At 31.5% G+C, this 24,291-nt stretch overlaps 1 protein-coding gene across 2 annotated transcripts in view; it reads right to left on the reverse strand.

The window, feature by feature from the left end:
• Positions 1-419: 419 nt before the first annotated feature.
• LOC129985277 (ankycorbin-like) overlaps positions 420-24,291 on the reverse strand; it is a 93,858-nt gene continuing 69,986 nt past the window's right edge. For both annotated transcript variants that reach the window (XM_056095248.1, XM_056095247.1), the window contains exons 14-15: positions 7,008-7,134; positions 420-3,317 (exon numbers count right to left, since the gene is read on the reverse strand). In XM_056095248.1, coding sequence (XP_055951223.1) covers positions 2,737-3,317; positions 7,008-7,134 — 708 coding nt within the window. In that variant the 3' untranslated portion in view covers positions 420-2,736. The remainder of the gene's footprint in view (positions 3,318-7,007; positions 7,135-24,291) is intronic.

Consider the following 24,291-nt stretch of genomic DNA (forward strand, 5'->3'; position numbering starts at 1 on the left):
TCTATATTCAAAATATCCTACAATATCATGAAGGCAGCGTAATTGTATTTTGTGCTAATAGAATGTAAACTTAAAAAAAAAAAACATTAGAGGTTAAAAACACATTTTGATAACTGGGGAGGGCGAAATTAGCTCCGTTTTTATATCTAAAAACATTTTGAAAAAAATTTGAAGGAAAGAATTAGTTTACATGAGCAAATGTTGAATCAAATGAAAATATATTCCTGTTCAGATGAATTATTTTAAATTATACATGCAGATTTGGTTTTGTGATATAAATAAATTTTTATATAATTATCACTTCTAAATATCTCTTCATCGATGTCTGTATAAATGATGAAAAAAGTTGACACACTGATTCATATAGAGAGTTTAGTTTTTACAGAAATATTTAACTAGAATGAAATACATAATTTACATTACATGATGTATGTTTACAAAAAGCATTTGCTTTCGTCTAAGTGACACAAATGATGAAGTCATTAATTTATCATTTCCAAAAGTTAGGTGGCAGCATCAGAATGGCTCTAGGACCGAGTCGCACTTCTTCCCACCGGATGTCATCAACCTGCAGTTCTCGATCATCAAGCCAGAAGTAGCGTCCTGTAGGCCACAGGCAGTAATGCAGAAACCTATTGACACAGATATAGGTAGTGGCTGGCACACAGATCATTGATGTATATGTATGCAATATATGCAAGGCAGGGCATCACACAACAAATAAATTGGCACAAAATTTCATAACATGCACATTTGTCTAAAAGATCTACAAGATCAGAAAAGATAATAACATATAATGAAGATGCTTTATGAATTGAATAAAGAATAATGAACCATTAAAATGCGCTTATACCAACATGAAAACTGCTTTTTCGACTAGATGCAGAGGATTTGAGAGCAATCCTGGTAAAAATAGTTTTGAAAAAAAATTCAGGAAATACCTGTTTTACCTTTGGGAACAGAATTACTGATTCAGAAAGTCGAGAAAAATAGTTTCGTTAAAAAAAATGTCAAATGTTATGAAAGTGAAATGGTGGAATAGATGGAATAGTGAAAGATTTGATTAACATTTTTTCCTCTGTGTCTTCTTTACCATGTTTGAACACGAGATAACTTCAAATGCTTGTTAAAATACATGTTAGTTTCTTTTAGAAGGGTGTCAAATCACCAAATTTATTTGGCATATTTAACATTATATAGCGAAAGTTAACCTAAAATTTAATTGTTCAAGTGAAAAATCAGAATTGCTCACTTTAAATGACATTTCAGTCGTTTCGACCGAAAGTTATCATAGTAATGAAGTTTTTTTCTTTGAAATATCCTTTTTCTTTCATGTATATTGCACCAAAAATAAGGCAGGAAAGTGTCGATTTGAAAATGGACAAATGAAATTCGATCTATCTATTAAAATTAATTTAGATTTTTTTTCTAATTTTTTTTTATATAATCTAATAACAAGAGGAGAAAAGAAGAATGAAAAGTCAAAGATACACTTATTCCAGAGATAGCAATTAAAGTTGTATCGAAGATTTGAATTATAAGAAAAAGCATGTTCAAATTTGTTTTAGACTTGAATACAACATCATGCTGCAGATGTTGCTGTGCACTTGTCAATTCCATATTATTTTAGTTGAATACAGAGGAAACGTTCAAACAAGCTAGAGAAATTTAGGCTCACGTGTAAATATCCATAGAATAAAAAACACAGTTCCAATTTTTGAGAGGAATATAGTATTTCCTGTCAAATTAATAGTATTATTAGACTTCAACGTAGGTTTTTGCTCAAAATGCAGGAAACAAACTTGTGACGTAAAATAATTCATCGAAGCAATTTTTCTAAATTGGAAATGAAGAATAATGTTCGTGTCACACAACAATACTAGATCGCAAGCTTGATGTTTCTCTCTTTTGACGAAATATGTTATTGTTTCCATAGTCAATATATCTTTTTATTTTTGTGAACAAACGAAGGATTTAGGCACTGTATAATGGCGCGATTTTGATATTATAATCTGCTTTAGTACTGTTTTGAAATTGTACCATTGAAACTGATGTTTGAATTTCTGCAATAACTAATTCTAAGGCCCGCTTTTGTTTCATATTCTTACACCAAGAACTGTTGAAGGGGGGTTGTAAGGTTTTACTTTGCCACTTTTTTAGTCAATTAGTATTTAATAAAAAATATCAAATTTAGGTGCAATAAATTTATTTATAATGTTTTTTTGAAAAATTGGGTTTACGAATACTGGGGTTGAATTTGAGATATAGATTTATGTATTGTATTTGTGTTGTGTATTGTACAGCAAATTTTTAAAAGCGGAGATAACGAACGAACACAGAATATTTTGAAAATTCAGCATGAAACTTGCAACAGAATCAGAGAAAATATTGAAAAGAGATACTGGGTAACGAAAATAATATGCTGTTTTCAGATGTTTTAAGGTATGCTGACAAAATAAAGACAATGATTGGTTTCTGAATAATTTGAGCAAGATAGAACAGAATGCAAATACAAATTTTCAAGTAGACAAAATGCTGCAAGTTGTCAATGTGTAACAAGTGCTGTAATTCATTTCCTGAATCGAGTGAATAAAAATTCGATTCCATCGGTTGGTGATGCTTTTTCATTTCTGCAATTGTTAACAAGTATATATGGAATTAAAAAAAAACGAATATTGAATATATTCTTCATATACATTATAAAACTGATCTATACACAAATTTAACATCTATCAGCTACTTGGCATGAAGAGTGCTTAAATTCTTTTGAGTTTTTCCAATTGTAAATATAACTTGCCATTTTTTGTTGCCTTTCAGTTTGCCCGTTGGCAGCTTGAAAATATTTCTTTCTTTCCCATGTCGAATTTCAAAAGTGATGGGTCCATCATCATCAGGATCCAAGACACTTTCCAAGGGAATGGGCTTCACCTTGCGTCCAACTTGTTCCTCGTACCTTAAAACAACTTCTTGAAGCTCTTGTACTGTAAAGGCATGTCTCATCTTCGAATCGATGTTTTCCGCAGACATTTCGATGACAATAGTGTCCTCCGGGTGGACATCTGGTCCCAAGCGTTGGCTAATAGCTGCTAAAAGAGCTGCTGGGACCCTTCTCGGAAAAGGGTTTGTAAGTGACGGGAGGCTGTTGGATGCCTTCATGCCACCTAAGTTTGAAGGAAAGGGGCTAAATGTCGAATTCTCTCTTTGATCTTCCTCTAAGCGATCCCAGCTTTTAGAACGATTGACTGATGCCCTGGTTTGTTTTTCTTTAAACCTGGGAGCTGTTTGAGTTATTTGTGGTAGTGTGGGAATGCGACTGCCTACAAAAGAAAAACAACTTGGTATTAAGGAATTTAAAAAGTGAAGCATTCAGAGCAATGCATTATCATTATATCCAATAGAAGTAGGAGGACCAGCCACTGCCATTTGCAATATTTTCCTTTCTAAAATGGATTGTGATTGTGCATTCTACAATTCTGCAATAAGAAGTGCTATTCAGAAACTTGGCATCATTCATCATTCAGTCTTGGGATTATACTAAATAGAAGGCAAAATATTGTGGAATTTTCATTAAAAAAAGAAGCAGAGGTTATCTTTCCATTAAAATGTTCACATATTACACATTTTAATCTATACAAATAATTAATTTCTAACATTTAACCTTATCTATTATTAACCTTACAATACGCTAGAATTTTCTTCATACCGTATCTTAAAGGTTCTATCCTCAGCCTTGTCGCAAGGCTGAGGATAGAACCTTTAAGATAGACGTTTCCAGGTTGAAAACCCGATTAAAGAACCGCATTGTTAGTAGATTTGGTGCATATGTTGGAATCAACTCTCCTCTCGTTGGTGTATATCTGAATTTTGAAAAAGAACGGCTTGGGTTCTGTCGTTTCCATCATCTGATCAAGACTGAAAATTACGGCATCCATCCCAAAATAGCCCTCACATAGCTTTTAAAATTTTATATTACAATTCTATAACAAGAAGAATGAAGAAGAAAATGACTCATAATTACAAGCTTATTACTGAAAATAATGGTAATCTAACATGTCAATTTAAAAAAAGTAACAAAAATTTTTATCTGAAATATGAGATGAAAATATTTTAGACTTGATTCATCTGGATTGGTTGCCTCAATCGCTGCATTCTGTGTGTTACTATTATTATATCTCACAGTTTACAAAACGAAAACCAGCAGAAAAATATAATGATGCTGACAAAAGCAGTAATAAAGATATTTCTATGAAGTTAATATCCTAAGAAATAAGTTTTTTTTAATGTTCTCATGTACCAAATATACAAATAGAAAGTATTGTGATCGATAAAAAAAATCAAATTCAAGGGTTTGAAGAATTTGTACGTTTCAAACGTCTCGGAATTAAAAAAAAAACACGTTTTTGGAATTCTTTCTGTCTGTCTGTGAACAAAATAACTCAAAAACATTTCGAACTAGAGAGATGAAATTTAGAATATCGACTTCAGACCAAATTTGCTGAATTCTGTCAAATTTTGAACGAAATGTACCCGAGGAAGCTTTTTTGTCTAGCTGTTCGAGTACAAGTGAACTCGATTACTACAAAACGAAGATAACTCAAAAACGCAAAGACTTAAACAAATGAAATTTGATACACAGCTTTAGAACTGAAATTGCGGATCCTAATGAAATTTTAAACAAAACCTGTCAGAAAATTATCCGTCTGTGCATTCTCATGAACGCAAGCCGGATAATTCAAGAACGCAGTGACATAAGTAATAGAAATTCGATATGCGGTCTTGTGACTGCAACTATTGTTCCATGTTAAATTCAAGAACGCAATGACATAAAAAATAGAAATTCGATATGCGGTCTTGTGACTGCAACTATTGTTCCATGTTAAATTCAAGAATGCAATGACATAAATAATAGAAATTCGATATGCGGTCTTGTGACTGCAACTATTGTTCCATGTTAAATTTCGGTTACAATCAATCCGAAAAAAGGACGACCAAAATACACATTTGTACGATAGATTCATAAAAATACTAGATACACTACAAATATCCATATTAGTAACTATTGTTCTCTTAATACCATGCAAGGTATTCGCGGTCCACAATTTTATGCGTGGTTGAGATGAGGGACAAGACCTTTATTGCAGAATATGAGAAAAAGCTTCGTGAAGATCACTCCTACTGGTTGAATTTGTCGAGCCATTTAGAGCTGGATTAGTAGTTGCAATATCTTCAGCCTTGTATTTTTACTTCCTCGTATACGTAGTATAGAAACAGTACAGTAATCGTCAAACTCGAGATTTTGACAAATTTCCACGTTTTAGACTTCTCCGAGTTCGAAAAGCACATTTTTGGATAATGTCCGTCTGTCTGTATGTGACAAAGATAACTCAAAAACACTTTGAGCTAGATGGATGATATTTTTTTATATGGTCTTTATACCAAATTTGTAGATTTCTGTCAAATTTTGAGCAAAATTCGTTCAGAGAAAGTTTATCTGTTTGGTTGTTCAATTGCAAGTTTATACTGAAGCGATATGCGAGGATATAGAACCTGGGACATTGTGGTTAGCATTCCAGTAACTAAACAATTATACCAAAACGATCGTTCGTGTAGAAGAATTGTTAACTGGCTTATATGCTATTCACTACAGACTCTCCCTCCAGTGAGTCGGAGGTGAGACGAAAGATATGGATGTTGAGTGGTGATATATTTAGTAGCTGTTGTCTTAATGGGCCTGTACCCTAGTTGAGTAGCGAGAGTGTGTGGCTAATGATGCTGCTGCGCCAAGTGAGTCTGGCGACTTTGATTGCGGGTAGACGGCGCCACAACAGCTGTATGAAGGTTGAAGGTTCATCGTCCGAGGTCACCAATGAAGCGGTATTGGAATGAGTGAGGATAGAACCTGGGACCTGGTGATTAGCAGTCCAGTAACTAAACAATTATACCAAAACGATCGTTCGGGTAGAAAAGTTGTTAACTGGCTTATATGCCATTCACCACAATACGATAATTACAAACAAGGAGTTCTAGATCGATAAAATTCAAGATTAACATCTAGTATAGTCTAGACACCCATCGAAATTGGAATCAAATCCAACATGGATTGTCTATCGGTCTGTACTTTTAGAAACATGTAAACGCGATAACTGAAAAAAACGAAATTTAGTGTGAGATTTTGCGACTACAAGTATAGTTTTGTGTCAAATTTTTGTTTCAATTCGGGTGGAAAAAACGCTTCCGAAACACAAATTGGATTTTTGGATACTATTAATAGCACAACAGGGATTGATCACCAAATAACTTGCAAGGATGACACGATAGATTCAGTAAAAGTGCTAAATCCACGTCAAAGATTAATATTTCCTAGCTATTGTACGCCAATACTATGCAAGGTGTTCTCGGAATAACACCTTTAATGCAAGAAAGTTATAGAGAGATTACTCTAGCTGGTTAATGAATGATCTTTTAAAACCATGTTGTCTGAATTTACACATTTCAGTTTTGCTTCATGAATGTAATTAAATTTTAAGGATCGTTTCTGATCTCTTCCAACACTGTTAAAGATTTTAATAAATGGATTAAAATTTTTCAATACTATTGATATCGTAACCGTCAACATTCCATATATTTTGTCATGAATTTAATTTTCCCCTCTTCTTTGTATGTTGCTATATTAAGCTCAATCTATCTTTCATATTTGAGCACATATATAAAATTTGGGTTTCAATCAATTGAAAGAAACCTATCCAAAATACATGTTCAGTTTTCTTTCTATACTATAATGCACACAATTCTAAAAATAAAAATCTGAAAACTTATGGCTTTTACGGCCGTACCCAATGTCCACAATTTTATGCAATGGAAGGAGAGATGACATCTTTATAGCATAGTATGTGAGAAAATTCCGGGGTGGGGGAGCACTTCAGTGGATTTTATTTCATAACATAATGAACCAGTAGTTGGCAATATAATGCTTAATATATTATAAAGCAACGCAGAACATAACCTACCTGATTTTTCAGATTGTGCGTTATGATGACATTTGTGCGTCTCGCACATGCAGAGTTCATGACGTCTTTGTGAATACTTCCTGTATGGACCCAAATAAGTCCTCTCTTGTAAGTCCTTTGAAATAGACTAAGAGAAAAATAGTTTTGATTAACTTTCAGCAAAAATTATTTTTTGTAATTGATTTACTTCAAGGCTTTTTTAAGAGAAAATGTAATCTTCACTAAAAAAGTTAAATAATTTTGGGATTAACTGCATTTTTTAATAATTGTGTAATAGAGTAAATTAATTTTGATGTACTTCTTTCAAATATGTCATTCTGAAATTTATTTAGGTAAATTGCTTAGCAACCAATTATGGCTTTCCGGGTGAACTATACTGATAATTATACAACAATTTTTACAATTATACTTATAATTGTATACTGACGCATATTACCATGTTTTTTTTAATGATTTTTTTTTTCACATTTTCTGTCAATTCATCATTGCGACCATACATTTTGTCAAAAATTCTTCAACACAAAGTAACGAGGCAGTCCATGAAACCAGGAACAGAAAGAGTATTTTAATCAACTCTGAAAGTGTAATTATAATAAAAGTGTAATGATGTGATCATCAGCGAAATTATTGCACTTGAAAAATCATAGAACTCTTGCAACATTGGCGATCTGCTGGTTTACAAAGAATAGTAGTTGCATTTAATTTTAGTTAATTCTTTGATGTATAAGTTGATGTTTATGGTAACCGCAACGAAATATTTAAAGTGTCTGTCTAATATTTTAATAACTTACACTTGTTATATTTACTATATACATGAGCCTTCCTCATAGAATCATAAAGGTTTATTTCAATTGCTTGTTTTCTTTTGCGAAATGTAATTCCACTTTCTGATTCCTCATGTAAACTGTGCAGTAATAAGCAAGAATTTTTTTTCCTTAACTTTTAACGATGGGAGAAAATCGCGTACTTAAAAATTTTACTAAATAATGAAAATGGTTTGAATTTCATTGCAAAGATAAGGTAAAAATATAGTTGAAAATTAAGCACGAACGTGTTTAAAAACTTGGCAAGTTCAAGAAAAGACTTGCACGATAATCAAATCGTTGTTATCAAAAAGAAAAATTTTAAAATGATATTAAGATTAATTTTATGTAATAATATGTTAAAAACTTATCACGGATAAAAGCCAAAATTTTACTTAATTAATATTTTTCCCAATAAAACATTCCGATGACGCCCATTTCCACCAATCAGAATATACCTATGTTAAATAAGATAGCTCTAAGTCTAATGATTTGCACTATAAGGCGCCAACAAATACAAATGCATGCGTGTGCACCGCTGTCTTCTGTATTATTAGTAGATATAACATATTTTGTTATATGCAACCTACCTACTCTGTTGCTGTTAAATTATAAATTTCCTATACAGAATAAGCTCCAAAACGAATATATCAGAATTCAGCCTATTAAAGCAGGCAACTAATTCAATACCTGCCGAAAAAGATATTCCTGAAATAAGTCCCAGATAATAGACAATTGAAATTTGTCAAAGGAGTGGCAATTAATCAGAATGAAGCCTGAATTGGCTTCAGAATTAGAATTATTAAAATCTAGAGTGAAAAGAACTTCTCAGTTTAGAATTCACTGACACAAGAGCGTTATCCTATTTTCCTGGTAGAAAGCAAGAAAACCGAAAATTTACAAGATATTATCAACGTAAAAGTACTACACTAAAAAATGTGAAAATCAAACCATATAGATGAAAAACCAAAGACATGATCTGCTATGAATGGGCAAGATTTTACTACAGAGCGCGGAATTGCAACTGCAATCCCCGCTGCATAACATATAACGGACAGCATACTATCATAGACTGCCGTATCAAAGAAAAAGAAACTCAGAAGCCAGTCTATATCAACTCTCATGAAACAGGCCACCTAGCCTCCTGGAGAGGCTGTAAATCAGTCCCAAACATTTTCGATAACAGAAAATTAGCTGGAACCTTAACAGCTAGCATCAAATAGCTAGATGTGAGAGCCTCAGCCTGAAAAAGAAAGCCAGAAAAGTCAGAGAAAAAGACGGTACTCCTGAGTTCAGAAGACCACAATGCATTCAAAGAAACTATAAAAACCCTGAAGGAAATCAGTACTATTCTGAAAAAATACCTAGCACTAATAAAGCAGTGAAGCTCGCGCAGACCTATGAAAACGCCCATCGAAAAGAAACTTATTATCGTCAATGCTCTGCTTGTTTAGATTAGTTCAACTCTTTCAACACCATCTAACCCCAACTAAGGCATGAGAAAATGTAGGAGTTAAACGTGTGACGAGAGTCTATCAACGGTTGAGTAAAATTTCTCTCTTTTTTTTTATTTCTCCTATTTTGTGTTTTAGTGCTACTGTAACTTTTAACTAAGGTGAACCAAATTTTAGGTATATCTATTTTGTCAGTTAAATCATGTTCTTTAGGTAATTTTTACAAGGTTCTTTAGAATTAAAGGTCGTCCAGGTACTTCTTGAACATTCCTTTCTCATCATCATAATTCATTGAAACTACGGCTAGCCCGAGATATTACTGCGAAATTTCTTCCTTTTTTTGTTTCGTATGATGGATTGAATACTTGTGGCGCTTACTTTGTTCGTTAAAAGTGCTCTCGCATATGGATTTGGAGAACAGGGATATTTTTGAGAACTCTTAAAGGTTGACTGAGCATACATTTGCTTAGTAATCATCATGATCTTTTTTTGCATGTCAACCCTCAAGAAACACAGGCTGTCATTGTGGTTTTTAAGGCGTAGGGAATGCTTCTTATCTTTGAAAGAGAAACTTGGGCATTCGGATATTCTGAGGTCCTTGAATTCAAATAATAAAATAATTAAGTGCGTTCGCCTGGCGATCAGTGCTGCATAGTCTTCAAGCATGCATCATTTTAACAGTGCAATCAATCGAACTTATCACACGATATTATTAAACGTAATTATTCAAAACTCCATCTATTATTTCTTGTGCTATGAATATTTCCCTAATTTTTATCCTTTGTCATTTTCCTTTCTTGTGCCTCTTCTAATATATCCGTGCAGTATTTGCAAACATAGATTCCTATGCCATTATGACTTTATTATGCCATTTTCATTGTCTAGAAGTTAGTTCAAACAATTTTTTTATGCCTGTATATCAATACATTTTGTATATAAAAATGGTAAAAATAAACGAAATGTTTTTATATTTTATCTTCTTAAAATTGAATTAAATGACTAATTTAACTAAAACGAATTGCTAGAGAAGTTTTCTTTTATATAAAAATTAGATAAGTAAAATAATAGAGGATTTTTTTTTTTTGTATTACTCCACGGAGAAATTATTGTCCATATGATGGGGAAAGGTCGCGTTTAGTTAAATGAAATTAACAACAAATAAGTTATAAAACATATTGTTTATAATAATAGCATAAGGGCTTATTGAACGTTACGGGTTTATTAATACTGTTCTTTTATTATTTTTTCTCCCTAGAAATTTTTCCCAAGCTTGTCAATAATTAATCTGGTTTGTCAACAGGTAGATTCACGTTTTTAGATAGTAAATTACTAAATGATTATTCAAGTTTATTGAGCGAAATCTAAAACATTTAAGAGCGTTTTTAATTAATTCATTTGAACTCAAATAAAAAATAATCTTAAGCATTATATAAAATAGATATAGCTTCCATTACTTTCGCTATATTTCTAACTAGCTAATCAATCTATATTTTATGTTGAGTGACTATGTTATCAAGCAACATTTTATGAACAAATTATGTAATATTTGTACTGAAATTCCTGATTGAAAGCAGTTGCACATTTTGTAATATGATATATTTTGGTAAAAGCAAAAGAGAAAAGATTACTTTTTTTCTCGTGACCAAATATCAAAATAGTATGTATTATCTAAACTCTTAATTGCCTCTCTTTAATTTCATCCTTAGTTAATAATTTTTCAGATATAAGTATGTTATTTTGACCCTGTTTTAATCAAAATTATTCAAAATTAAATCTAAATTTTAACCAAATTATTCAAGACAGAAACTATATGTAAAAGTTAAATTTAATCAGTTTTGTTACAAGGAAGCATGGAGAAAAATTATTATATCAGCGGGTAAATATATATTTATATTAATGCATCTTTTTTTTTTTCAAGTGCAAAAATGGATTTTAGTAACTACAAAAATTTTATTTTGCAAATTTCACCAATTATTTCAATATTACTAAGAAAATGAAACACTTGTAAAAATAATATTTTATTTTAATAAATATTTCACCTACAGGTGAAATTAAAAAAACAACAACATTTATTTTGAAGTTGTTTATTGAATTTAAAATTAATCACATAACAATCTTTTTAAGCTTTAAGGGAAATATCTGATTAGATTAGATATACTTTTGAAATCATTTGATCTATATAATTTTGAAATCATTTATTGACGATTCATTCAAACTAGGGGGAAATTGCATATAAAAATGATTGGTGTTTGTGTATTAACCATAGGCCATTGGAGTGTTTTTGACTTCACCGTAGGCCATAGGCGAATTTTAGTCGTCAGCACATATCATTGGATGGACTAATATCGCATCGTTGGCAATTTTTCGGTGATTTTTGAAATGCAGTTAATACACACGTATTAGATGAGGGCTAGACTTAAAATTAAATTATTTGGAGAAAATTTCTCGCCAGATATAACCATGGAATTTTTTAATGTCACCCTAAATGTCGGACTTTTGACGAGTTTTTGGACGATTGGCACAACTTTGACGTGCTTGACGAGAAAACATTTATCTTAAGTCTTGCGTCGGAATATCTAAATGCGTTTATTATTGTTACCAAAACAATCTTTTTAACGTAGATACACGGGATTCTGCCCGGACATGGCTCACCGTATTGGACAGAACTATACCGAATCCACACGCGATGCTATCCAAGAACAACCTCATCTTGGAGGACGCCTTGGAGCTATGAGATGGCATGACATGCAGAAAGGTGGTGATGCAAATCGAAGTGGAGACGGTTTTGAATATGCCGCTTATGATGCCATGCCTTACTATGCATCAGGTTACACTGGTAAAGTATTTAATTATTTGTCTGTTTGAACTGCATATTGTTTTGAATTCGGGTTTTTTTTTTTTTCGATTTGTTAGTCGATGAAGAAACAGTCCTTTAATAACGAATGACGACTTTTATTTAACACAAAGAAACGAATACACAGACAACAAATATGTAGTCAACACGAACACAAGCAACACACTACAACAAACAGTAGCCCATAAATAGTAATCGGTAGTAATAACAACCACAGCACACAAAGTGGCCAGACAAAATTCAGCAGGAGAAGGGAATCTACGTAGATACACTCTGTGGTCTCTCCAAATGCCTGCAATTCACCACTGTTTCCTCGCTTTAGCTGTATCCAACTACCGATTCACTACTACACTGGCTACCCACACATGACTCGATGCTGCTTCTATAATAAACACTAGGAACACAAAATTTTATAGGTTATACTATAGATATTAAATCTGTTTACCGAGTTTTATCTTCCTAGCTCTCTTCGTTTTACAATTATTGTTAACTTATATTCGAACAGCCGAACAGACGGACTTCCTCTGAACAGATTTTTACGCAAAATTTGATAGAAATGTGATAATTTAATGTAAACACCGTATACCAAATTTCAATCTTCCAGCTCAAAGTTTTTTTGTGTTATTTTTGTCACAGACCAACAAACAGACATTTTCTAAAAAAAAAAAAAAAAAAAAAAAAAAGGACTCAGAGTTTCTAAAACGTGGAGATTCGTCGAAATCTCGAGTTCGAATTTTTTGATGATTATAATTTTTCTATACTACATATGCGGGAAAGTAAAAATAATTCAAAATTTTATGAGCAATACCTGTTAGAATAATATTTTCTGCAACGGATTTTATTTCCTCATAGTAAGAAAATGCCATTTATATGATAACAGATAATAATTCTTTATAGAATTTTATAGATCAATTAGATCTTTTTATTTATTTTCGTTGGAATCATTAGATATGTCTACTTTTCCGACTTCTTTTAGCATTACAAGTAAACGTAAAAAAAAGGATACAGTTTTCACTTTATAAACAAAGAAACAGGGCATTAAATTTGAATCTATGTTAATAACCACTACTTGTATTAACAAATGTGCATATATTTATGTCAACTATTATGTCTGTTAAAATTTGTTAACATAATTAAAACTTGTCAGGAAGGGGATTTTTCAGCGATTCTAATTTCATCGGCAAGTTTTTTAATTGCGCTTTTTATTTTTATACTTTTCTGTATAAATTATTTTGATGTTTTTGTAAGTATTTTGCCAAAATGATTTAATATTGCTGTCAAAGACAGTATTACTCCTTATTCATCATTTAAGAATTTGAAATTAGATACTATATCAAAATAACTAGGTAAAAAAATTCACAAGATTTTCATTTGTGGCACGCAGATCTTCACGTTAAAATATTTGATTTAAATTCTTTTATACTGGTATTCAAAATTTTGGCTGGAAACACGAAATGTGTGATGTCTTGAAGAATAACCAATTCATAGCAATGAAATTTTGTACACATATGGTCAATACTATTAAATAGCTAACAGTGAAATAACATAATAAGAAGTAGTTATTTTTTGGATAATAAAATGAGACTAGAAATGACCAAAATACGAAACTTTTTATTTTCAGAATCAACCTCTAATAGAGAGTGAGACATCTAGAATAGCTTTACAAAGTTTTATGAGATTGTAATCCATTATAAGGCTATACATCCCATTCGGCTTCTCACTAGAGAATCGACTTTTGATGTTGTCCCCTACAATAAAATCCTCGACACTAGTTCCAGTAGAAGTATTAAGAAAACACATTTATATGCCATTAAACGGTCACAGAACCCGCACCAAAGATATCTAGAGATGTATGATCGCCCCAAATGATTCCTACACGTACAAATATTCCATTTTCTTCAAAGTGATCGATTTCCTTAATGTTGAAAGAATACTAGCGGAATAATACAATCTCCATATCACCATTTTCAAATAATCATGCATCAAATCTCAATTACTCAAGGAAAAATGCATGTCCGAACATTATTGTATCCAAAATTGATGTTCCTCAACAAAAAGCATAGTTCTCTTCTGTGATGTATTAAGGAGATTGAATCTAGTGATCATCGAGATTAAAAACTTTTCTCGGCAAGATATCTGTTGGCAGTTTACTTTGAAACTATAGTCCCATTCGAAGTAGAGAGGCTTGAGATTTTTCAGCGTTAGTTATGACGTTAGTCATGAATTTATTTCCATGAATTGATAATTTTCTACAAGTATCATAGCACTTGGACAAATGCAGAAGTCCTTCCTAGTGATGGCACATTTAGTTTAAAATTAATTCTGAAGTCTGGATACCATTGGAGATACTTTTACTTATCGACTGCCTTCGATTTGAGATTGGTCAGCGACAAACATACAGTATGATCTCCATCTTAATTCTTCATCTAAATGACAGCGATAACTCATTTTTGATGTCATGATAATTTTCTCCAAAGAACTGCCTTCTGTAAATGAAAATGGCAAGCAAGAAAATCGTTCATTTTTACGTTTTCCTAAAACATGCCACTTTTCAAATGTCATTTCAATTATTTCAAATTCAGGGAATTTAAAATAATTCAGATGCTATTGTTACATTGACCATTCTGAAAATAATATGATACCTCATTTTTAAAAATATTAGGATAATTATTTTGAATAATTGTGGGGGGAAATTCTTGTAACTTTTGAACAGTAGAGTATATTTAGAAAATTCTGTTCTTCAACATATTATAGAAAACTGATTGATAGATTTTTGTGACTTAATTTCGGTTCTTCAAGGTGTTTTGATATTTAAATAATAGGACTACTTTTTTCTTTGTAGGTGTAATGGTTTTGTATTTTAAAATAATGTTAGAAAAATAAATACCATTTGTACATAATTCAACATTGCATGATTTAATCATTAAAATTTGGATTCTTACTATAGTAAAACCTTTCCTCTTCAACTATTCTGCACTTTAACCAATTATTTACTTTATACTGGATTTGATCTTATGCTAGAAGTTTTCATATTTTCATCCAGATGAAAATACTGAACGTAATTATGCATCGAAAAATTACCTAAATATCACCGAAATCTCAATCTAGAAAACAAAACCTTCACATACTTATTAAGAAATGCAATCAATTAGAGGAAAATTAAAATTGCGTAATAAAATACGGAAGGCTGCATCTAATTATTTAATGTAAATCCTGCATGAAACAAGTAATTAAAGACCAGATATTTATTAGGATAATAAATTATATAAGTACAACGATATTTTTATGATGAAAAAAGTCGATACACTGACTAATTTTATTAGCATAAGACAATTTATTTTATTTAATGGTTTTCTTTTTTCAAGATTACCTAGCGAAACCTTTTAGGCCTTTGAATCAGTAACTATTCACGTGCAATCAATAAAGTGTTTTCTGGTGCTATACCTTATAGAATTCGAGAATATCGTTTATTTTTTTTAAAATTCAGAGATTTGGCTCTTAAAATAAGGATATTCAAATGCTGAATGATTTTTTTCCCTCCAGCAAGCATTCAAAGCTTACATTTTATTGAACTATAGAGATGTTACTTTACTGGATATGAGGTGCAAGCAGAGTAAATTAGTTCAACCCTAAAGATATTAATTAAAAAGCTGATTTTTCGTGAATTATTAGGTTAAACGTCAATAATAGACATGATCAAATGGTTAGCTAACAATGGCTTTCATGTTGCCTAATATCTGGTGCTTACTCTGCTTGCATGTTATAGGTCACATACCAACTAATTTATGGACATCTTGTAAAACAGATGATCAAAGGTATGACAATGCTCGTTGTCCACTGAAAGCGTATCCCCTTAGTTGCAGTGAATTTGGTTCCCCGTGTCTGGATAACCGTTGCAGCAAACAAGGCGATGGTTATGATATTAATGTAAGTATTTTGATTTTTAGCATTTACTAATCGTCTTCAGAGACCAGCTGTTTTTCTACTATTTTTATATTTAAAATAATTTAACAAATATTACCGCTAACCATCTAGACAATATTCCGATTTCAACCATTTTCCTTTCATATGAAAATTCCTTTCATATGAATTCATCACCCCTAATGCATCATTAAGTTTCTCTCTTCTCTTTCACCTTTTTTTTAAAGACATTGAAAAATAAATCTTAAATAGATTCTCCCTTAATAGATTCCTCAACAACTCGACTGATTTCGCCAGTTTTTGTTGATAATTGATTTTTTCAGTTTGCAAGCATAGTTAATCAATCAGAATGTTGTATCATTATTTTGTATAGTTAATCAATCAGAATACCTTCTTTTTTAATAAGATTAATTCAGTTTTGTCAATAAACTTTGAATAGCAGAGTATTTATTAAGAATTACTATTTAAATGGAGAGACAAAAGGTAGACAAATAGTGATGATGTATCTAGGAGCCATGAAAATTCGCATGAAACAAAAATGTTCGTGACCGTTATCTTGATTGTGGCTTGCGAACTTTCATTCCTCATGAAAAATGTGTTAAGAATTTTTACGATTTCTCTCAAAATTAGAGGGGTTTGGAGGGTAGTCTTCGATTGATGACATATCTAGAGGTCATAAATTTCACGTGAAATAAAAATCGACGAAAGCAAACGATTTGTGGAAAGGCTAGTCGATTGGTTCATTGGTTTTACTATTTTAAATATATAAATAAGTGCATGTGGGTAGAATAAGCTTAACCTAATCAGAAATGACTCATAGAAAAATAAAATTAGTTGAATTCAATACACAGGTTGCCCATTCTAATCATGAAACATAGCAAATTTTTAAACCGTTAAGGATAGGTATAATACCAATTACGAAAACTGCTTTAAATGACGCAAAAAATTATACTTTATATAGAAGAATTCTAAATTATTATTCAACCTCTCGATTCTATTAATCATGCTTAGTGAAACATTCCTGACAAACTGATATTTTAAACAGAAATGTTCCAATCTTCTGCCAATAAAGCTAACAGAATTAATTAGACGACTTTTAACCGTTTTAATGATAATTTCGAGGAAATTCCGCCAATCAACACATGGTCTAAAATAATACAAGTCAAATCTTACTTCAGTCAGTTTAGGCACAGAAGTGTCGAACTTTTTTGATTTAAAATATTAATGTGCCAAAAATTCTTTTTTCAAATCTGTTTAAAAGGATTAGGGTGGACTGTATAATTTTGTTTAATAAAATCAGTATATTTAATCAGTATTTCTACTGTATATTCACTTGTTCATTTAAACAATAAAATATATAACACCATATCATTAGAGCACTTTTCAAGTTGAAAGTATATGCTTGTTTCTCACAATTTAGAAAATTAGTTACTGCCCCACGATTAGAACAGACACATTGTGTATACTTCAAAACGTTTTCCTGCATTTTAGTCATCGTTGTATCTGTCTTTTAGGAATCTTGCATCTTTTTATAATGATGATGCTTTAATCTCTATTGTTCACAATATTTTGGACAATTTTATTAGTTAAAGAGAATTTTCAACTTCTGGTTAGTATCATGAAATAATTCCTTTTGCAGGAATTATCAAATCATTTTAGATATCACCTTATTGCAAAATGCTTAAAAAGTTTAGATAATTATCGTGATTTATCTCAAAGTTATTTGGATGAATATATGTACATGATTAAAAGATTACTTAGGTGGGTTTAATATAGTTTTCTTCTGAGAAAAAGCAATGAAAAATCATTAATTGTAAAATACATGCAATGTTAGATATATATAATAGACTGAAAAAAATTCCCAAATATTTGGTTTCTTCTATTGTTTTAAGATAGGAAGATATATTTTGCATTTGAAATCGGAATTTAGTAGAAGAATCCTATTAAAATGATAATCTACGAATGTCTTGTTCGTATGTATATATTAGTAAATCATGAAAGTATAAAGTAATTCCTTTTAAATTACATAAATGTGTGATCTTGGGTTAAATGTTCTTCCCTTGCAATTTAATATATACTAATTATTATTAAATTGCAATTAATTGTTGTTAACTAATTATTGACTTAACATCAAGAAGTGTGTTTTTTCTTGATACAACGTTTCGTGAAAATATGTACCCTAAATTCAAAACTGATGTTCAACAGTAGTTGCTGTATTTATTTAAACTATAAGAAGTCATATATTGAAATTTTAAATTTAAGATGAATCAAAAAGATGTTCATTATGTCCTTGTTTCATTATAAGGCCTACATGAAATACATAATACAATTCTTGCTAAACTTCAGACGTGCAATGCCGTTATAGAAATTGGTATTAATAGTGATGGCTTGTGCATTGTAGCCCTAGAGTTACTATAATTTAGCATGAACAGTGATCCCTTAAAGCGCAACTCGTAACTTAAATTAAATGTTTGTTAATTAATTTTGAATAATTTTATTAGATTTCTGACCAATGTAGGTAAGTTTTAACAACAAATCTGTGTTTAAGGAATTACTAATTTTTAATTAAAACTGAGATTTTACAATATTTGCGATTATTTTTTATGTATTCTTTATTCGCGCCACTGTAGTTAAAAAAGTTGGAAGCTGCAAAGTTAAAACGAATGAAAGAGTGTAACTTGCTCATTTACATTTGAAAAAAAATCTAATAATCTAATAATTTTTATTTATCAATAATTAGCCTTCAATCTTTAATTATTTTTTTACTCAAATTTCAAGCTTCAGAAAAAGTTCTTGTTATTGAAAAACTTTGAAAACACAGCCTCTATCATATCGATAAGGGAAGAAAATCCTATGTTGGGGCAATACCACCTTGCTTTCCCAAATTTCCTTGTCTAAAAAGGGAACAAACTCATTTTGTTCGGCTTTATAATTCTACATTCTCCTATCTACATTCCCTATCAGCACTAAACATTCAACAATATTGTTATGATATTCTCCGACATTCAGAATTCTAGAGATATCGCACAATATCTTGTGCTAATGAAGTCTCCTGTGTGCATTGAAAAATATGGAGGAATTGTTATCAGATTCTTAATAGATTGATTTAGATATTTTGTACAACATTAAATAATTTAGAGATTTTTTAGATTAGATTTATTAATTGAAAAATGTGGGGAGTATCGCAAATCCGTAGTGCCTCTGCAGGAATTGTCCTTGTGTCCAGTGATTATAAAATTTGAAACTGCATTCTAATCTCAAATTGGCTTATTACTTGATATGTATATATTTGAAATAAAAACAACATCTACTTTCAAAGTAGAGCTTTGGAATTAGGGTATTCATTTTGATTTATTTTGCACTAGCAGTACCCGCACAGCGTTGCCCGTGGCATAACATCTATGAGGAAAAATTAGCTTCAGACCTAAATCTAGTCTCCACCTGATATGCATGGGAATGTCATGCGGAATCAAAAATTTATTTAGAAATCATCAAAAATAACTACAAAACAATTTTTTATAGCACATATTCAGAAATATTTAGGGCTAAGCTTTGTTATACAGTCATTTGGCGCCTTACGAAGAAGGCAATTTTTTAGTGGTGCTTTGTTTGGGGTTGCATGGCTGAAATTTTTTTATGTTACTGTATGCTACTGTATTTCGATCTTTCCTTGATCATTTCTCTTGATTTTTTTCCAGCTACACATACTTTTTCTGCTTACTTTCATTATTTTCGATTAAATTTTTTTGCATGCATTTCATTTTACTGCATTCATTGACTTTTTTTTTCTATATTTTCGTTAATTTGCTGCAGCCTTCCTCGGAACATTTAGATTGGAAACGCTATTGCTGCCGTTCGCGCCACATTCAGCCATTTCGCTAAAATTTGGAGATAAACTTTTGGAGTGAAAATGACTGTATATCAATGCTATTCCATATGTAGACTGCTAAAATGATGCCTTTTGATTCATCTTTCCATTTTAAAGCTGGGCTAAGCTTTGATATACAGTCATTTTGCGCCTTACAAGGTTGGCAATTTTTCGGTGTCACTTTTGCTACCGTTAACCTATTACTGCCGTTCTGGCCACATTTGGCCATTTCGCTAAAATTTGGCGATAAATTATTTTTTGGCGAAAATGACTGCATATCAAAGCTGTTCCTAACGCTGAATAATATGGAAAGACTATAGACATTGTTCCTATTGAAACCGAGGCATCATTTCTGTAATCCACACATGGATCGAAATTCAGAGCAGTGTACTCCTTTTCGGACCAAATATCAGGAACGTTTGTTCTTTCACTTCTCCTGTGTTTCAAATTTAAATGTCTTTCTCTGTCAGCAGATAGGCAAGATTCATTATATCTCTGTAATTCAACTGTAGTGCGATTTAAAGACAGACGGTTATTTCGCTCAGCAGAAGACTTTCCTTTGAAGAAAGTGTAGACCTTCTGTCTCTGATATTTGCTAACCTAACGTTTCTTTCCTCTACATTTTCACTATCGCACAACAAACGAAGCGTTTTGGCATTTAATGTGCTCCAGCGAAGGTTGAATTTCCTTCTTTTGGGGATAATGAGATTTGAATCGCTGTTTAAACTCAGACGTAAACAAAGAAATGTATCGAATATGAATACCACAGCTCTTGCTACTTGCGCATGCGAAATTTGAGATTTCCGCTCACGCGTGGATAAATGCAAAGCATAGAGACTGCTGCTTTACGCATGTGTGAATCGTAATAGGAAAATAATTAAAATCGCAATTATAAAACTCCTTTTTTATTTTGATATGACTTCAATATACTAAAACATTCCCCAATAAATGCCCTACAAAATATTTCTAGAGTTTTTGGGGTTTCAACATACAGACACTTTCAGGAGACTTCATTTTATACTATGTATAGATTATATGGCATTGAAGTTGATTGTAGAAGATAAATGAATCAAACTTAACACGTTTTTAGATGAGAATGGAAAAAAAAATTTATTTCGTCTTACAGTAACAAAATATTTTTTGTGTTATAAAATATCTTTATAATTACTTTTCCCTTGAAGACTTCAGAGGTTTTTGTATTTCTCTTTTAGATGTTTCTAAATGTACCGCATGGCGATTACAATCGGAATCAGTATCATGAAGACAACCAATCATCAAAGTCCTGTTATTCCTCATATTTCACAGGCGGAAAATGCCAAGATGAAAGAAGAAGCCACTACCCAGCTCTACAGCAACCGTTGAAATCTTGCTGCAGTTCCTGTTCTGCAGGTGGGCCTTGCGAAAGCGACCAAAGAAACGTCTACAAACTTTCCAAGCAAGCTTCCAAAGCATGCTGTAATTCTTGCGCTCAAGGTGGCGTTTGTGAAAGTGATAGAAGGAGTCACTACCCATCTACAAAGCAGTCTTCCACAGCTAGCTATGGTTCTTATTCTTCTGGTGGATCGCATGGAAACTCAAGAAGAGACGAAACATCACGACCATCATGTCACAGGCTTAAATTTCGAGAAAGGGAAGTGAAGCCGTACAGGAAATGTGGCGTGATACCTAATTACATGGGATATATACCTGGTAAGTGAGAAATCTGCTGTACATGAAACATGCTGCAGAATTTCTATTTATTTATTGCTGTGATGCTGAAGAAAACAGCCTTAATTTCTTGACAGTCACAAATCAATGCATCAAAGCAAATCATCGTTGGAGCAGCATATCTAACAGCAAATTTGGATGGGAAAACTTAGCAGAATATATCTACTATACAGACTGAATAAAAATTCAAAGTATAAATTGTTGGGGGGAGTAGTAAGAATGGTAACAGACTAAAATCATCTATAAATGTATGATGGTAAATGCCATCCATATGAGTTAGAGGACATATGAAGAGACGGAAATTGTAAGTCAGGAGTAAATGAAAGCTATTTATTACTTATATTTGGTTAATAAGTGCACATCTCCAGTTCTAACCATTTAAAAAAATGTAAAGTTCAAAGTGAAGGCATTTAGATTGGCGAATTTTTCTCGAGAATAAGAGGATTTAAGAATATTTGTTAAACCAATGGAGATTCTTGCAACAATACAGGATGTCCGCAATCTCAGAATTCTTCAACTGTTGCAAGTTCTCTATTTGCATTCGGATATTCGGATAATTAGCACCGAAATCTATGTTAGTGAACAAAACTCCTGTAGATCAACCTCCAGTCACATTTTCTTATATAAGGGTTTGTATTGCCTACAGTTGTAACATTTTATATTTTGAATCTTGCATCACCCTCTATATGATCTGTGGACTTAACTTCTTTCAGCAGGATAGCTTTCTTGCAAACGATGCGATTTTTGTAAAAGTCAAAAAAGTGGACAAATATAGTCATCATAATTTATAATGCATTGTATAAAAGCAAGTATTTAAAATTCCCCGTTGTGTATTCATTATTATTAAAGATAATGAATCTATTTTTTTTTTTATTTTCTAAATGGAAGTTGGAATATTGGGATCAGTAAACAGTATATAATAATAATATCCAAATAAAATTTTTGATATACTTTTACATTTTAGCGGCAGCTCCATTTTGATTTTGAATTTTGAATTTTTTTGAAAATCAAAGATAATATTTTTATCTATGGTTTGAACTAAGCCTAACCGCATTACATCTTAGAATAGTTAGAACTGAGAAAAATTGTTTATTTATTAGAGTCATTATGTTAATATTTTCATACAATCTTATATACTTAAAAATTCTTCCACCATTTCGTGTCTCAGTGAAATTCGAAGTATTGAGATCAGTGAATAGTACATAATAATACCCTATATTTTTACTTTCTCTTATACAAAGTATAGAAGAAAGTATTGCAAGTATCAAAAAATTCGAACTCCAGATTTTAGCAAATCTCCTCTTTTTACAGCTACCTGAGTACGAAAAATAGATTTTGACATTATGCCTTTCTATCTGTGACAAGAATGACTCAAAACCGTTTTGAGCTAGCCGGGTAAAATTTGGTATATTTTATCAATTGGTATTTTTATCAATTTTTATTATTTGGTTCATTTTTGGTATCACATCAACTTTGTAGATTTCCGTCAAATTTTGAGCGAAATGCATTCAGAATAAATATGGCTGTCTGAATATAAGTTGACACGATAACTACACAATGGTAAGAGCTGAATGATAACATTTGGTGCATCGGCTTAACGCGTAAAGTATAGATATCAGATTTAGAATCAAATCTATTTAGAGATACATTGTTTGTCCGTCTGTATTTTAACAGGCACGTAAGAGCTCAAAAATGCATTGACTAAATATATCAAAATCGGAATGTGATTTTCTAGCTGCAATTCTAGTTCTGTGCCAAATTTTGGTTTCAATAGATTGGAAAAAAAAAAAAAAAAAAACGCATCTGAAACACAAATTCATTTTTCAGGTACTATTAACCGCATGGCAGGATTAACCACTAATGAACTCACCAAAAATCACATGATAGAATCAGTAAATTCCCATCAGATTTCAATATACTATATTTCGTAACTATTGTTCACCAAAGCCATACAAGGATTCATGGTCTTACCCAAGATCCAAAGTTTCATGCAGGGAGGGGGAGGGAAGGATAACACTTCAAAGATAAAGTTATAAGGGTTTGGGGAATAAAATAAAAGATAAAAGTTTTAAGAATCCCCCCTGCTGATGAGATATGGGGAACAACTCCCGCTGGTTCTTTTATATGTTTGATTAAAATGCTGATTTCCAAATTTATAACCTGAATAACAGTTTCATACGTTTTATCTAAATAAAATAAGCGTATATAAATAAAGAGTACCATATTTGGGAAGTAAGTGAATAAATTATATTTAACCCAGTCCTTATCGACATACGGTTTTTTTACCAATACCTTTTTATTGCGTACTTTTGGATCACTTTTAAAACAAATGTTAGTATTTGCATCAATATTTTAAACTGGACACAATTTTGCTGCTACATCTAATTATCTAATATCGATGTAAATATCTCTACATTTAAATTATATTTTTTAAATTATTCATAAAACAAAAACTATCGAATTCAAATATGTTGTTTCAAACTAATTTTCAGTAGTATTCGCATTTCCCAGCAACGTTATCTAATGTCATAATAACAATGTAAACAGTGCTAAGACAATGCATTTCTAACAATGGATGATTTGAGAGATGGCTGTATATAAAAAAAGACAATTTTTTTAAAAATGGCGTACAAATTGCATCCTTCGAATTTATTTTTTGAATAACTTAACAACAATT

The sequence above is a fragment of the Argiope bruennichi genome, chromosome 9 (assembly GCF_947563725.1).
Source record: "Argiope bruennichi chromosome 9, qqArgBrue1.1, whole genome shotgun sequence".
Classification (NCBI taxonomy): domain Eukaryota; kingdom Metazoa; phylum Arthropoda; class Arachnida; order Araneae; family Araneidae; genus Argiope; species Argiope bruennichi.